Source organism: Wyeomyia smithii, chromosome 2, assembly GCF_029784165.1.
Source record: "Wyeomyia smithii strain HCP4-BCI-WySm-NY-G18 chromosome 2, ASM2978416v1, whole genome shotgun sequence".
In the NCBI taxonomy this organism is placed as follows: domain Eukaryota; kingdom Metazoa; phylum Arthropoda; class Insecta; order Diptera; family Culicidae; genus Wyeomyia; species Wyeomyia smithii.
This window is the reverse complement of record NC_073695.1, coordinates 182229788-182247790: the sequence shown is the minus strand read 5'-3', so window position 1 is coordinate 182247790 and position 18003 is coordinate 182229788. Positions and strand designations below refer to the sequence as shown.

The 18003-nt window shown below is 39.6% G+C and overlaps 1 protein-coding gene across 1 annotated transcript in view; it reads right to left on the bottom strand.

Annotated features, from left to right (window-relative positions):
- Positions 1-4185: 4185 nt before the first annotated feature.
- LOC129723906 (sodium/potassium/calcium exchanger 5) overlaps positions 4186-18003 on the bottom strand; it is a 51696-nt gene continuing 37878 nt past the window's right edge. Inside the window, exons 7-8 of the mRNA XM_055678402.1 lie at positions 5466-5567; positions 4186-5393 (exon numbers count right to left, since the gene is read on the bottom strand). Coding sequence (XP_055534377.1) covers positions 5059-5393; positions 5466-5567 — 437 coding nt within the window. The 3' untranslated portion in view covers positions 4186-5058. The remainder of the gene's footprint in view (positions 5394-5465; positions 5568-18003) is intronic.

Below are 18003 nucleotides of genomic sequence, written 5' to 3'. Positions count from 1 at the left end.
CGATTTACATGCGTACGACTCTGAATCATTGTCGGTACTCTTATCTCCACACTAATCTTAACTATAGCAGATAAGTTCGTACACTTGAATATCGTCATCATCTGCATCACCGATAACGAAGAGGCCGGTATGATCCGTCTTACCGTAACTTGTCTGGGGTCACTTCCGGCCAATACCTTAACATTCCATTTTCAGGAAGGAATTCGCTGCACTCATTAGAATCTGCTGCTGATACAAACACACATTGCATAATTTTAGGCGTATTACCATAGATGGTCAACAAAAAACTCCTCTTTTTTGTATATTTTGATAAACTTTACATTCAACATTATCTAAAGGTGTTATGTGATAATAAAGAAAACTAAGCCACTTAATCGGTAATTCTTTATTCTATAGTCCAAGTTTTCATCAAAAATACACGAATATTTACAATTGTGAGGAAGAAAATGTATGTCACTCATTTTATTCATTAGCTTGCGTAAAATTCGACTAAAACTGAACGTGATCGAGTCGCCACCTGCATCACCTCTACTATTTTGCAACCTGTTTTTACACTAAGGACTTAGAATGATGTGTTCTTCCATTAACTAAATCTTATTTTTGCAATATAACGTTTGTTACGGTAAATGTAACTTCTCTAGTATATGTATTACAACATTTTGTCCTATCATAGCAATTTTTTTGGATATTTTTTGCATCACTTTGGTACTGAGTTTACAGTAGGCTTTAAGTCAAATAAAATCGATATTATCAACCGCTGGTAAGCTCTTTGATCTAACAACAATAAAATTCTTGCTTGCTGCGAACAAGTCAGAGTGACTTGTGCAGGGTATTCTCTTATCAAAATGCAGTTTATTCGACTAATCAGTGAGGCGTCGTCAAAATTCGAACCTCACGCTTAACCAACAACAACAGCAGCAACAGTAGTTATGAATGGACCGCTCGAATGACAACCGCATGACACATGCACGCAACATCGCATTGTTGGATCGCTCTTTAGTACGCACTGCAGTGCGTTAAAAACAATAATAAACCGTTGTTCGTTAGATATCTTGGTCCGATTACGATTTAACTGTCGGAGAGCTTATCGACTATGATCGTGAATGTTTATCAATGGGTATTGTGCAATAATTACGTTAATGTCATGAGGAAAATTCCTAAGAGATTCAGATCAAGATATAACACGAACGACGGAAAATTTACAGCAAAGTCCATCAAATCCAACATTCCTACAGCAGTGATTCACCGTACACAAGTGGGCAGATTCACCGGGAAAAATACGTTCAACTCGATCAAACTGGCCAGTATCAAAAAGACTGCATACATGATCAGGCAGGCATTGCCAACCCGTCGATCCAGCTTGAATTTGTTCCAGGAGAAAGCCACATAGAGCATCAGTAGCGTCGACAGCAACGAAATGGCAGAGTATTCTAAACCAGCTGAATTGATACCGACCCAGTGATGACCCGGTTGAATCGGTGAAAAGGCAGCCTTGATGAACCATGGCAATCCTAGGCAGAGCAGAATATCAAACGTGTTCGATCCGATAGAGTTGCTTATACCCATAGAGCCGTGTCCCAAAATTCATACACACGGGTAAATAATGACAGACTTATGTTACGGACTTTGAATAATGCTTAAAGGCTCACCCTGTTTTGCGACTATTACGCTCGAAACCGCCTCAGGCACGCTGGTACCCGCCGCCAAAAATGTGATTCCCATCACCGAGTCCGGTATCTTGAGCGTGTCACCTACAAACGTTCGAAATAAAAGCAGTTAGTAAAATCTTAAGTCTTTGATTTTATCGAAAATATCATTATCGTAACCGTAGCAGCATTTCCTGATACAAAATGTCACTTTCTAGTCATTTGTTTATCGCCCAAATTGGGGAACCCCGATTTGGAGTTACCTTTATTGCGACATATCGAATGAGACGCCTGTTTCATTTTGGACTTGTTGTAATTTTGTAGGGACACTAGAAACTGATTATTTGAGCCAATAATATAGTGTTTTCATATATACACTGTGATCAATAGATTTGGATACAATATCAAAATTCCATATTTTTTTGACGTAGAACTACGTTTTTCTTTAGCCTACCACATAGGGATGCAAATAGGAAAACTATTACCGAAAAGGGGACGAAAAATGTCCCTTTTTAAATGCTTATAAATCGGTTTGTTTTCAACGGATTTCCTTCAGTTTTGCAGCAATTGTTTGGAAAATTATACACGCATCCACCCAAATGTAGAAAATTGTTGATTGATTATGCAAACTATTGTACTATTGATAATTGTCAAGCCTTGTTTAAACGAAAATTACGTCCTCTGATTGGTCGTTATATGATTGCTTCCCAAGCACGGTCGACAGAATCATATACCTTGCAATTGAAAACATGCTATTTGGCCTATATAAGAGCCTGTTTCAGCCGAAGCCGCGCATAATTGTTCTGGACAGCGACAAGTTGTCAACAGTAGTCGTCCTTCCTTAGCAGCAGCACTAGCCCTGTGGTTGGTCACCACGTCTCAGGAGCAGCGCGGTTCTTCTCAGCGTGCCTCGCTAGACTGCCATTATTCCCCTACTGTTGGGCCAGCATAAAGATCGTCATCACCAAATCCAATTTTGAACAGCAAAATGCCTTTTTTCAAGGCAAGTAAACAAGTAGTTGAAAGTCAATAATTTTTGACAACGTAAGCAAGCATTCTGTGCGGATTCTAGCAGTTACATCTGTCGCGGCCGTCTAATTTACAGAAGGTGAAATAGCTTCCACAGTGCATGTTGTCCGTGTATCTTAACTCCCCCACTGTTGGGGCAGCACAGAGGTTGCGATCAGCAACCGATTTTGAACAGCAAAATGCCTTTTTTGACGTACGTTTTACTTTAGCATACCACACAGGGATGCAAACTGAAAAACTGGGACGAAATTTGTCCCTTTCCAAATGCTTATAGGTCGGTTGGTTTTCAACCGATTTTTTTCATTCTTGCAGCAATTGATAGGAAAATTATACACGCATCTGCAGAAAAATGTTGTTTGAATCTACGAACTATTGCACTAAAAATAACGTCCTCTGATTGGTTGCTTGCTTGCTGTGTGTGTTCGATATGGTATCATGTGTGTATGTGTGTATGATATGGTATAATGTGTGTATGATATAATGATATGGTATGATGTGTGTGTGTCTATGATATGGTATGATTTGTGTGAGTGTGCTGTGTATGGTTTTTAACTCGGCACGATCTGCTAACTGCTGAATGCGGTTCACGAAATTCACAACCCTTCATTAGTAGACATTATAACTCATTACCCAAGTAAAAATATTGGTTTTATCAAAGTTTTATAGCGCTCAATACAGCCGAAAAAGCGCTATAAAACTTTGATAAAAACAGTTGGGTTACTAGGGTAATGAAACACTCAATGCATTTGTTAATAGTGTACGTAGTTCTACGTCATTTATGCGGTCGTGTCTTGGATACAACCTCCTACTTTTTATTCGATATGTAAGTAACACAAATTTAATTTCTGAATATTTTTTATTGGGAGTACTTTCCAACTAAAAATACTCAGAACGTTCATCTACAGTAGATGTTTTGGAATAGTTCCTCTTTTAGTTAGTTTTTCAAAGCTGTCGCAAGCGGTACGCACCGATTTCATGGGTATTTTGTTCTAGATTAACTGAATGATTGCTTCCAACTGTTCTAAATATGAGATCTTGTAATCAGCAAACTCCGATATCAGGTATGACGAGATAACAATTTCAGATCTGGGAAGTTTGGGTGCCATTTATTTTAATCCAGAAAATCACCCCAAAACCACCACTGAAGCTGCACTCTGGAATCGAGGAGCTCTTGTCTGGGACTTTGAAATATTATCGCACAATTTTGTGCATTGTGTGATTGCTCCATGACCTCCCAGCTGGTCTCGAGATAAGATGCTGTGTGCCGGTGTGATCCGTCTTACCGTAACTTGTCTGGGGTTACTTCCGGCCAATACCTTAACATTCCATTTTCAGGAAGGAATTCGCTGCACTCATTAGAATCTGCTGATTCTACAAACACACATTGCATAGTTTTAGGCGTATTACCATAGATGGTCAACAAAAAACTCCTCTTTTTTGTATATTTTGATAAACTTTACATTCAACATTATCTAAAGGTGTTATGTGATAATAAAGAAAACTAAGCCACTTAATCGGTAATTCTTTATTCTAATAGTCCAAGTTTTCATCAAAAATACACGAATATTTACAATTGTGAGGAAGAAAATGTATGTCACTCATTTTATTCATTAGCTTGCGTAAAATTCGACTAAAACTGAACGTGATCGAGTCGCCACCTGCATCACCTCTACTATTTTGCAACCTGTTTTTACACTAAGGACTTAGAATGATGTGTTCTTCCATTAACTAAATCTTATTTTTGCAATATAACGTTTGTTACGGTGAATGTAACTTCTCTAGTATATGTATTACAACATTTTGTCCTATCATAGCAATTTATTTGGATATTTTTTGCATCACTTTGGTACTGAGTTTACAGTAGGCTTTAAGTCAAATAAAATCGATATTATCAACCACTGGTAAGCTCTTTGATCTAACAACAATAAAATTCTTGCTTGCTGCGAACAAGTCAGAGTGACTTGTGCAGGGTATTCTCTTATCAAAATGCAGTTTATTCGACTAATCAGTGAGGCGTCGTCAAAATTCGAACCTCACGCTTAACCAACAACAACAGCAGCAACAGTAGTTATGAATGGACCGCTCGAATGACAACCGCATGACACATGCACGCAACATCGCATTGTTGGATCGCTCTTTAGTACGCACTGCAGTGCGTTAAAAACAATAATAAACCGTTGTTCGTTAGATATCTTGGTCCGATTACGATTTAACTGTCGGAGAGCTTATCGACTATGATCGTGAATGTTTATCAATGGGTATTGTGCAATAATTACGTTAATGTCATGAGGAAAATTCCTAAGAGATTCAGATCAAGATATAACACGAACGACGGAAAATTTACAGCAAAGTCCATCAAATCCAACGTTCCTACAGCAGTAATTCACCGTACACAAGTGGGCAGATTCACCGGGAAAAATACGTTCAACTCGATCAAACTGGCCAGTATCAAAAAGACTGCATACATGATCAGGCAGGCATTGCCAACCCGTCGATCCAGCTTGAATTTGTTCCAAGAGAAAGCCACATAGAGCATCAGTAGCGTCGACAGCAACGAAATGGCAGAGTATTCTAAACCAGCTGAATTGATACCGACCCAGTGATGACCCGGTTGAATCGGTGAAAAGGCAGCTTTGATGAACCATGGCAATCCTAGGCAGAGCAGAATATCAAACGTGTTCGATCCGATAGAGTTGCTAATACCCATAGAGCCGTGTCCTAAAATTCATACACACGGGTAAATAATGACAGACTTATGTTACGGACTTTGAATAATGCTTAAAGGCTCACCCTGTTTTGCGACTATTACGCTCGAAACCGCCTCAGGCACGCTGGTACCCGCCGCCAAAAATGTGATTCCCATCACCGAGTCCGGTATCTTGAGCGTGTCACCTACAAACGTTCGAAATAAAAGCAGTTAGTAAAATCTTAAGTCTTTGATTTTATCGAAAATATCATTATCGTAACCGTAGCAGCATTTCCTGATACAAAATGTCACTTTCTAGTCATTTGTTTATCACCCAAATTGGGGAACCCCGATTTGGAGTTACCTTATTGCGACATATCGAATGAGACGCCTGTTTCATTTTGGACTTGTTGTAATTTTGTAGGGACACTAGAAACTGATTATTTGAGCCAATAATATAGTGTTTTCATATATACACTGTGATCAATAGATTTGGATACAATATCAAAATTCCATATTTTTTTGACGTAGAACTACGTTTTTCTTTAGCCTACCACATAGGGATGCAAATAGGAAAACTATTACCGAAAAGGGGACGAAAAATGTCCCTTTTTAAATGCTTATAAATCGGTTTGTTTTCAACGGATTTCCTTCAGTTTTGCAGCAATTGTTTGGAAAATTATACACGCATCCACCCAAATGTAGAAAATTGTTGATTGATTATGCAAACTATTGTACTATTGATAATTGTCAAGCCTTGTTTAAACGAAAATTACGTCCTCTGATTGGTCGTTATATGATTGCTTCCCAAGCACGGTCGACAGAATCATATACCTTGCAATTGAAAACATGCTATTTGGCCTATATAAGAGCCTGTTTCAGCCGAAGCCGCGCATAATTGTTCTGGACAGCGACAAGTTGTCAACAGTAGTCGTCCTTCCTTAGCAGCAGCACTAGCCCTGTGGTTGGTCACCACGTCTCAGGAGCAGCGCGGTTCTTCTCAGCGTGCCTCGCTAGACTGCCATTATTCCCCTACTGTTGGGGCAGCATAAAGATCGTCATCACCAAATCCAATTTTGAACAGCAAAATGCCTTTTTTTCAAGGCAAGTAAACAAGTAATTGAAAGTTAATAATTTTTGACAACGTAAGCAAGCATTCTGTGCGGATTCTAGCAGTTACATCTGTCGCGGCCGTCTAATTTACAGAAGGTGAAATAGCTTCCACAGTGCATGTTGTCCGTGTATCTTAACTCCCCCACTGTTGGGGCAGCACAGAGGTTGCGATCAGCAACCGATTTTGAACAGCAAAATGCCTTTTTTCAAGGCAAATAAACAAGTAATTGAAGGGTGAAAATTTCCTAGCATCAACACAAGCAAACATTCTTCGCGGGATCCTAGCAATCAAATTCTGTTGTAGTTTATTTAGTTAATACCCCCACTGTTGGGACAGCACAAAGGCTGCGATCAACATAACCAATTTTGAATAACAAACTGCCCTGTTAGAACGCATTCACAAAGGCAGTTAATTCGATTCAATCAATCAGCATTAAAAGAATTTCGTCGTCTCCCAGCTGCCAAGTTGCAACATGATGCAACACGCAACAACGAGCAAACTAAATCGCTTGATGTTACAAACCGCAATAAAATACCGGTTAAAACCGTTGCGTGTGTGAGAGCACCATCGGTGTTTATTCGCTGGAAACAAATATCGAACGCGAATTGTGGAATAATTCGTCTAAAGAATATTAGAGAATTAGACAACTGAACAGAAGGGCGTGGCCTATTACGTAGCACCCTTCGGCTATAAAAGAGTGTTTCTGGGAAAACTAGCTACATTCATTAGTCGGAAGGTGAGCTGGATGGACCGTCCACAACGTTGACAGCAGTAGAAGCAGATACAGCACTCAGAAGTAACAGCGGGTTGCGCCTGTGGCTGCCTTCAAATAAAAAAATCACTTGCGCTGTGGTTGGTCACCATGTCTCAGTAGCAGCGCGGTTCTTCTCAGCGTGCCTCGCTAGACTGCCATTATTCCCCCACTGTTGGGGCAGCAAAAAGATCGTCATCACCATATCCAATTTTGAACAGCAAAATGCCTTTTTTCAAGGCAAATAAACAAGTAATTGAAAGTTAATAATTTTTGACAACGTAAGCAAGCATTCTGTGTGGATTCTAGCAGATACATCTGTCGCGGCCGTCAAATTTACAGAAGGTGAAATAGCTTCCACAGTGCATGTTGTCCGTGTATCTTAACTCCCCCACTGTTGGGGCAGCACAGAGGTTGCGATCAGCAACCGATTTTGAACAGCAAAATGCCTTTTTTGACGTACGTTTTACTTTAGCTTACCACACAGGGATGCCAACTGAAAAACTGGGACGAAATTTGTCCCTTTTCAAATGCTACAACCTATGGTCCCTTTTCAAATGCAACCGACCTATGGTTTTCAACCGATTTTTTTCATTCTTGCAGCAATTGATTGGAAAATTATACACGCATCTGCAGAAAAATGTTGTTTGAATCTACGAACTATTGCACTAAAAATAACGTCCTCCGATTGGTTGCTTGCTTGCTGTGTGTGTATGATATGGTATCATGTGTGTATGTGTGTATGATATGGTATAATGTGTGTATGATATAATGATATGGTATGATGTGTGTGTGTCTATGATATGGTATGATTTGTGTGAGTGTGCTGTGTATGGTTTTAAACTCGGCACGATCTGCTAACTGCTGAATGCGGTTAACGAAATTCACAACCCTTCATTAGTAGACATTATAACTCATTACCCAAGTAAAAATTTTGTTTTTTTCAAAGTTTTATAGCGCTCAATACAGCCAAAAAAGCGCTATAAAACTTTGATAAAAACAGTTGTGTTACTAGGGTAATGAAACACTCAATGCATTTGTTAATAGTGTACGTAGTTCTACGTCATTTATGCGGTCGTGTCTTGGATACAACCTCCTACTTTTTATTCGATATGTAAGTAACACAAATTTAATTTCTGAATATTTTTGATTGAGAGTACTTTCCAACTAAAAATACTCAGAACGTTCATCTACAGTAGATGTTTTGGAATAGTTCCTCCTTTAGTTAGTTTTTCAAAGCTGTCGCAAGCGGTACGCACCGATTTCATGGGTATTTTGTTCTAGATTAACTGAATGATTGCTTCCAACTGTTCTAAATATGAGATCTTGTAATCAGCAAACTCCGATATCAGGTATGACGAGATAACAATTTCAGATCTGGGAAGTTTGGGTGCCATTTATTTTAATCCAGAAAATCACCCCAAAACCACCACTGAAGCTGCACTCTGGAATCGAGGAGCTCTTGTCTGGGACTTTGAAATATTATCGCACAATTTTGTGCATTGTGTGATTGCTCCATGACCTCCCAGCTGGTCTCGAGATAAGTTGCTGGCCAACAAGCCAGTCGTTGTAGGTTCGAGTCTCGGCTCGGGAGAGACTGTTAGTGTCAGTAGGATCGTAGCGCTAGCTCCGCAATTGTCTTGTTCACTTAACAGTTGATTGCGAAGTCTGTGTATAATAAGCAGAAGGTCGAGTTCCGAATCGTATGCAATGTAACACCAAGGCTTTGCTTTGCTTTGTGATTGCTCCAGGACAGATAGTTTCTCATCAGAAAAGACTTGGACTTGGATACACCGTAAACATTATGCTCCTAGTAGCTCTTACATCTAAGGTCAGTATATTCTAGACAGATCCAATAGATATATTCAGATCGGTGGTAAGTTTTCGAATATATTGAACACGGTGTATTTGTTTAATTTATTGCTGCGTTGGTAACTTTAAGAAGTTATATACCTTTTTGCTCGAGAAAAAAAAGAAAGTTTGGATTTTTTTATGCGTGTAGCACCTTTTTTACTGCATAAAAGTAGTAACTTTCTAAAAATTCAGTTAATCAACAACATAAAACACGTTTGTTCATAAGAAATACCATTCAATTGTGGAGTAAAGGCCGTTTCCCCGAAACGAATTCTTTTCTCAGAGGTGTTAACAATAGAGACCCAGCAGATCAACTGAAATCAATGGACTCATATAATTTCTTTAGTTTAGAAGTGTGCCGGGTATCTGGACAATCATTTTTATAAGTATTTTGTTTTCAGTGCAAACGGGGACGAAAAACCGTTCGGCAAACGTGTTTTGAGCGCTAAAATAGTATCAACAAATTTTGTTCGGCAAAGTTAATCTTCGTATTTAAAAAATAGGAGGGTGGTATTCAAGACACGACCGCATGACGTTGGACTACGGTATTCTTATATTCCATTAAAACAAATAATAGAGAGAACTGCAACTCTAGTATTTGCTGCAATTTTATCTAACAGTGCATTTCTGAATGCTGAGACGTTAAAACGTTATAAATAATAATATATACTAAAAGAATGGATATCTTTTATTTAATCGCTGTCATTTCATACATATTCGAATCAACCCTTTGTTTGCTGCACTACCAAGACAATCATTTAATTGAGCGAATTGGTAAAATTTTCCTATCTAAGCAAAAAGCAAACTTTACGAAACTATCTGAAATTGGAGCCCAGAACGATTCAAACGAAAATTTTAAATTTGAAAATTGTTTGACATTTAATCGATAAAACTCATGCTAGGTTAGTTCCAGTCCAGCATATAACTTCATGTATTTGAAAAACAAAAACGTTTGGTTCAATAACTCAATATAGCAAGAGCTCAATCACACGTTTTTCGGTAGTTGTTATCAAGGTTTGGGCGAGTGACAGGATAATATCTTAACTTCTTCAGTTGTGATTTAGAGCATTTCTAATTGTTTTGTTATTTTTCACGATAGCGACAAGTTTGTTTCTTTCTCTGTGTGCGAGAAACAAAATCAAAACCGCGCACCGAGAAACAAAAACGAAAATTTAATGAATGCTCATTGAGAAAACTTGCAACTCTTTTTACCAATAATTTATGATACTCAAAAGAACTCGTTTTGATCTAAATCAAATTTCTAGTAAATAAGTGTTGATCATTCATAGGTAGTAATTTTTCCTCGATGAATTAAGACTGGCTGAAGAAGTTAAAACGCTGCTGTAAAATCAAATTCACAACTGTGTTCGTTAAGACATTTTAATATTTTCAATGACAATAATAATCTTCGATAAACACCCGCTATAGTTATTCACACACATGCTATAACTATCTAAACACGCGTTAAAACTATTCATACACACGCTGTAGCTATAGTTTTTTATACACACATGCCGAAGCTATCCATACACACGCTATTCCTTTCCATACATCCGATACAACTATCTATACACACGCATAAGCTATCCAACCATGTGCTATTACTATCCATACATACGCTATAACTAATCATTACACACGCAGCAGCTATCCACACACAAGCTATAACTATCCGTACACACGCTGAAGATATACACGCAATAGCCATAATATGCTACACATGCTAGTGTCTTACACACGCTATAGCTAGCCATACACACGCAACAGCGCCATCCCTATCATCGCAAATGTCATAGCAATACAGATGCACATACGCTATATGTGCACACTGCACACACACTAAATGGCGGTAGCTTTCCTAGTGGCGGTGCTGGCTCGTGCAGTTTCTGGCAGTTCTGGCAGTTTCGTGCAGTTTTCACCCAACGATATCTGAATTGGATTACCGCTGGTGGGGTCCAACTCAGATCGAAGGAGAACCGAACTGAATGAAGAAATGCAGCTGCCCACTACCTCCGCCGCTGCTGCCTGATACCACCGCTCTGGTTCTGCTGCAGCTCAGTTTGGCCGCTGGAATCAGCCACCGCTGCTGATTATACAAGACCGGCCTGGTGGCCTTCCACTTGTTAACTGATGAGGCCTTCCACTTGCTATGAGACGACACAGGCTATTATATAGCCCAAAGCAAAAATCCATCCGCGAGCAAACAAGAAGCGAGCTTGTGATTGGTTGAATGTGCACGACTTTTAACACAACTTTTAACTAGTTTAGTATCGAAAACATATTTAAATTATTATATGACAATCTTGCGCAATATTTCCCCTATCAATCAAGCCATTGGTGTTTAGAATCTGTTCAGTGGTAATGATAAAAGAAGCATTTTAAAACGGTGTTGAAACACCTGTTGCAGCTACCGAAAGCGAGCTCGTTATTGGTTGAAAGCTGCGAGACTGTTTACAAAGTCAGATCGGTTGTATCCGTTAGTGTCGACTGTGCTTGTGAAGAGAGGTGGTGATTGGTTGCTCGGTATGATTTAGACAATCGATGTGATTTATCAATTTTTCAATAGTGTATCTCGAACAATAGGTTATTTTTGTTACATAAATTCAACCGTAAAAGAATTTCTGATCGGTTGATGCCAAAACCTCGAAATTCTGAAAAGAAATGACTGATATATAAGCGCTCAAAACCTGACCACTTTTCCCTGGTTTTCCCCGGTTGAATTACTAGATTTTCAAATTCAGGTGCCTAACTTCGATATAGACGTTAGTCCAACGTCAAAAAACGATCGTTCAACGACCAGGGGAATTTAACAACGAACATTAAAAAAAGGATTAGGAAAATCGGCTCAGTTGTTTTACCGCAATCGTAAACATGACACAGTCATTTTTTGAGAAACACCATTCCGAGATAAACGCGTATAAAGTTTCAAGTTTAGTTTATGCGGCCGTAATGAGGCGCGCTTCAAATCGCTCTAACTTTCTCCCTATTGCTCAGATCTATATGAAAATTTGTGAAAATATTCTCAAGAAGTTGTACTTAAAGAAAATGCAATAAAAAAATCGATTTTTTTATAACTAAAAAGGAATATAGCCCCTCAATTTGGAATATGATATTCCGAATACCTAAATTGTTAAACCACGACAGACCTCGCTTTCCGCTTTCGTGTTTAATAAGCTCGAATACAACTTTTAATCGTTGTGTACAGCGATATCATAGTTAAGTGGTTTGCGAGTGGTGAGGGACCCGACGACATATTCCGGCGATTGAAATCCCTCGGGTTGAAGCAGATTTTCATCTGACGGTACCGAAAGACGGGCTCGGCCAATCACCGTGCGAGATTCGGGCGACCGCGTTCGGCGAGGACGCCAACAGTCAACAAAATGGTGAGGGAGTTGGTTCGTCAAAAAATGAACCGTTCGATCCGGAATATCGCTGCTGACCGGGACTGCCCTTATCATCATGATGAAGGACCTGGTACACAAGCCGTACAAGAAACGTGAGGTTCACTAAGTTTTCAACGGAGAAAAAGCTGAATAGAGCCAAACTGATACTTTCACGGCACGCAGGTCAGAAGTTCGTATTTTCTAATGAGGAACTCTTTGTTCTGCTACAGCCGCACAATATTCAAAATGATCGACTGTGGGCGCCGACGTTGGTCAGTTTCTTCTCGTCCCACATTAACATCCCACGCTTCCAGAGCACCGCGTAGGCGATGGTTCGAAGGCTGGGATCTAGGTGTGAGAAGCACCCATTGATGCGAATAAAAAACGTGAAAATCAACACCGCGTACTATAAGACCGAAGTTCTTAAGTAAGTGGGCTTCGGCACTTCGGGACCTCTAGGATTATCATCTCTTTCAACAGGACGGTGCACCGGAGCACACGGCGAATATCGTCCAAGCGTGTTATCGGGAGAATACGACTGATTTTCTCGATAAGACTTTGTGGCCTTCCAGCTTCCAGGACCATAATCTAAAGAAGCAATTTGAGAAGCTCATTTCCAAGATCTGGAACGAGATGCTGATGGACCAGGTGCGTGCGATTCTTTTGAGAAATATCCTAAGCTCGTCATACAGTGCAAAGGGGGAGGGGTGCTCCAAGCTATTATGTCGTGAAGATCCTCGATAAAAATTGCCTCGATAAAAAATAAGTCAGGTAAGAATATCTTTTATTTTCCCGTAGTAATTTGTTATTATACTTTGGATTTGGACAGAAAGCATGAGTTGTCATGATCTTCCAAAATCGTTGTCAATTCAACAAGTCGTTCAGGCACAAACATGCAGACGTACCACGAAATTTATTGACATGGATCAAATTAACGGCGAATTCAAATGAGTTTCAGTTATGCGGAATATTCCCGCCGCAGTGGTAGTGGCGCTGATGTGCTTTTTCCCTTCGAACTCAGAACTTCGAAAGGCTGAAAGTTTATATTTTGTGGAATATGTCCAGTAGGTGTCGCACAAGTTGGTCGGAACCACAATTTTACCGAGTGGAACGTCTGTTTGTCTGTGGTTCTAGTACAATGAATGCTTTCAAAGCAGACTCTATATTTATAGATCGCTCGACTGTGCCCACAATATCCACAGCAGGAGAAGAATCCAAAATCCAGGACAGCTAGCGGTAAGTTATCTGAAACAAGTCCTCCACCTGTGAGGGAAACGTGTCGTTGAAAGTTATGGCTTTTCAGCTAATCTATTAATACCTTAAAACTGCTGGAACACTTATGTCATTTTCAATCTAGTCTATTTTCCAAGAATCTATTTCTACCGACGTCCGAGAAGATGATTCTACCCGGGACTTCATCCAACGACCATTCCTCGAGAAACGCAAACGTGATCCCTGAGACTTTTCAACTCAGAAAATCTCTCGACATCGACAAGGATTGAACGTGTATCGAGAAGTGTGGCATTTTGAAACACATATTTTGCACAACGTGATATCTGGAAACGTATCTCCCAGATGGTCTCGAGGTACGATGCTGGCCTAACAAACCAGTCGTCGGAGGTTCGAGTCTCGGCTCGAGAGAGGCTGTTAGTGTCAGTACCCAAAACATTTGACTGTGAAGTCTGTGTATAAATAAAACAGAAGGTCGAGTTCCGAATCGGAATGTAGCACCAAGGCTTTGCTTTGCTTTTGTTATCTGGAAACACACATGACAACACCATAATGGTAAAGCCTACCTCTAGATAAACCGTTTTTGCTTGAAGGTCGTCGACATTTCTCACACATCGTCGATGTGCGGTTCTATCAAAAGCCAAACGTGGACTCTATGGCGACAGACCATGAGACGCTGGAGGTCATGCGTTGGAAACAATGTTTTCTGGTGTTGATGAACTGCAATGAGGATAGAGTTGTCGGAGGATCAGATGACAAATTTTGTACAATGTTTCCTAACATTGATGGTTAAAGTGTTCAACATTTCCTTGGAAGATGTAGTACGAAGAGCATGCAAAAAAGGTGCTGTAGTCTCGAAGTAAGTATGCTTCCTGGTGCTTCCTTGCGGATGATATTTACGCTATTCGTATGAACAGCAGAACAGTGAAAGATGCATTCGTACCCTATGGGAACTCAACTCTACCAAAACGAAGTACTGAAAGAGTTCGAGTGGTGGTACTGAGAATTGTAATAATGGAGATATCTAAAGTAATCGATAAACTCATTTACCTTGGTACTCTCGAAGCACACAACAACGATGATAGCCGCGAAGTAACGATAGCAACCGTTAGTACGGCGAAAAAGACCCTCTACGGTTTATATAGGGAGCAAGTATTGTACGGACTCTACTAGAACCAGCTATATGTTAGCAAACGCTGAATGTAAGTAACTTTACAAGCGTCTACATAAGGCTTATCAGGACCATTTACAAAATAACCTCAAGAATAACCCCAAAGGTTTTTAGCGGTATGTCAACAGCCAAACAAAGGAAACCGGATTGCCCTCTACGATGGTTTGCTGGAAGCTGAAACGACTGCGGATATTGCCGACCTCTTTCGATCTCAATTTAGCAGCGTTTTGACCGCCGCTACCAGAAATGCTCCCGACTGACGGCATCTGATTCGCAAATCGTTATCATCGATGATATGGTCAAGGCAGCAGGTATGGATCTGAAGTTCCGGTTCCATCGGTTTTATGTCTAAGCCTTCGACAACGACTAACCTAACCCGCTTCACATCATTTTTAATTCGTCAATTAAAATATAAGCAACAAGTCGATGCCGATTCATCTAGGGCGTTTGATAAAAGGAATCACTAGATAGCTAAAGCCAAATTTAACAAACTTGGCATAAATGATAATTTACTTGTCTAGCTCGCATCGTATCTAACTAGCAGAAATATGTCCGTCAAAATCGGTGACCACATTTCCTCACCCTTTCTTTTTTGGTCCGCTCCGATGTTCCTCATTCTTGCTGTACATGAACGATGTCAACGTTATTCTTAAATGCTCTTATCTATCCTTTGCCACTGACCTATAATACACGATAAAACAACCAGAGGACGCATTGTTCCTGCAACAGTAATTGGAAGCCTTCGCTGACTGGTGTAAACTCAACCGGATGTCTTTAAATTCGGTTAGTCGCAGACGCTCCAACATCCATTTCAACTACGCTTTGGCAGGCATACACTTAAAGTGTGAATCGACGGTAAAGAACCTGGGGATCCTGCTCAATACCAAACTGAACTTCAAAAATCATGTTGCATACATTATTTCGAAAGCCTCGTCTCAGCTAGGATTCCTCTTTCGCTTTGCCAATGAGCTTAAAAACGCTTACTGTCTGAAAGCTTTATAGCAATAGTTTGATCGATTACATAAACATTTGCAAACCCAGCCCTAAACAGTATAAACAATCTCTTTCACTCTTTGTCTATGGATATGATCCTTACAGTGAGAATTTTTCACTTCGTTCTCACCGTGAAGTGACTCCCGTAATAAGCCCCTATAAGCGGTCAGAGTTTCATTTTTCTGCACGATAAAAATGCACAGGAAAACGTCGAAATCGGTATTGAAATACAAGGTTTCGATTTCGACGAGACCAAAAAATTTTGAGCTAAAAGAGTCACCCAGTCCCAAGCCCCCGGTATTATTTTCAAAAAAAAAAAGATCGAGTTAACACAAGACCTAGACGTTTCATGCATTTCTGAGTTATTTGGATAGAAAAATCGATTTTAAAAATATTATGAACAACTACTTGCGCATTTTTCTAAATTTTGCATGAAAACTTTTTTCGAAAAAACGAAATTTTTAAACCCTGCCGCTAAACGAAATTCGACAGTAGATCCTATTCATGAATTACTACCCGTCTTTTTGACATTGAAAATGTGTTTTCGAAAATTGATATTTTTTTTAATGCTTTTTATGAGTTCGAATCTATATAACAAAAAAATACAAATTGAATAAATCGCCGCTTTTTTATTTCTCTTTGCATTTCTTCTCATTTCCAGGAATCCCGAGATTTCCCAGAAAATCAAATTTCTATTTCCCGAATTTCGGGAAGCTGCAAATCGTCTTAAAATGGACACTCTAAAACCTAACCTGCTTACTACGAGAATCGAGAATCGTTACTTGCTGTTAAGGTTAGAACTGTTGGAAGATAGACGCAACATGGCTAAAGCGTGTTTCATAGGTGAGCCTTTCTCAAAGCAATATTGGCTTTTACTTGAACATCAACATACGCCACCGCCAAGGATGGAAAAAATCGTATTGCATAACAATCATTCGGGTATCATTTCTGAACTTGTTATTCATAAGCTTTTAATCCCAGCAAACCATCGTTATTAAAAGTTACACATTCTCACGCATGCAAGAGACAACTTATAGCAAAGAAATATATGGTAGCTTTCTTTGATGATTTTGTTTCAGTATTGCCTGCTTTAGGGGGAGCGAACAACATATAGCGAGTGTTTCACGAAAGAATCGTTTACGATTGCACTCGAGCGATCGCAGCGATGCTTTCAAATGTTGGTTGCTTGCAGGCGTAATTCGGTTACTCCACGTCGTGCTTTCACCGTGATATACCGCGATGATTCTTAGTGATTTCAAATATCACATGCTAATGCACCATGCTACTATTTCCGTAAGCATTGATGATTCCTATTTGCTCCGGTAAGAAAACAGTTAAACGCAATCTAACGTTCATTTGGATTCATAATTTTGTATCACTGACGATCATATCTCAAAGATTCTCGCGATACCGTTGATTGCAAGTGAACTTGGATACAATAAATACTATCGTGTTTGAATCATTCAGTCTTCTTCTATAGTATTCGGAACTCTTAGAAGCGAAAAACAATCAGCAGCGTTACTATGGAAAACTTGTACGCGAGTGGAAACACTTGAACGATAGCTGATGAATCAAAGAACACATTTGCATGAAATATTGCTAGTGAGTGAAAATTTCCATGCTTGCACCGCAACTTCCGATCGCACCCGTTCCTGAGAATCCCCCGGGCAAGGACTGATAATGGCCGTCATGAACCAATACGTTACATGTCTCGTGTATTTAATAACTGTTCCCATGTTTTTAATTTCAATGTGTCTAGCGAAGCGAACAAACACAGCATTAAGCTTGTTTTGTGTTTTTTTTTTCTGTGTGGACTTCCTCACTGCGACCAGAATCGTTGATCTATTGTGTATTCCGCACTTCTATTATTAGCAATACCGCTATTGAGAAGTGGCATGCTTATTATTATTTTTTATCAGTGCTTGTGTTTAAATGTGCTACCTTTCCTTTTACACGCCTACTATTCTCCTATACCGAGCCTTGTTCCCTCCTGCCAAATATCACCAATTATAATTCCCTGGAGAAGTTTCGTCGTGCGTCCTTCTGGCCAGTTTTATTGATAAGAGGGACTTATTTTTGTTAGAAGGAAGTCACGCAAAGGTATTGTAGATTTCAGCGTAAAGGAAGGATAACTAGTGGGGAGCCT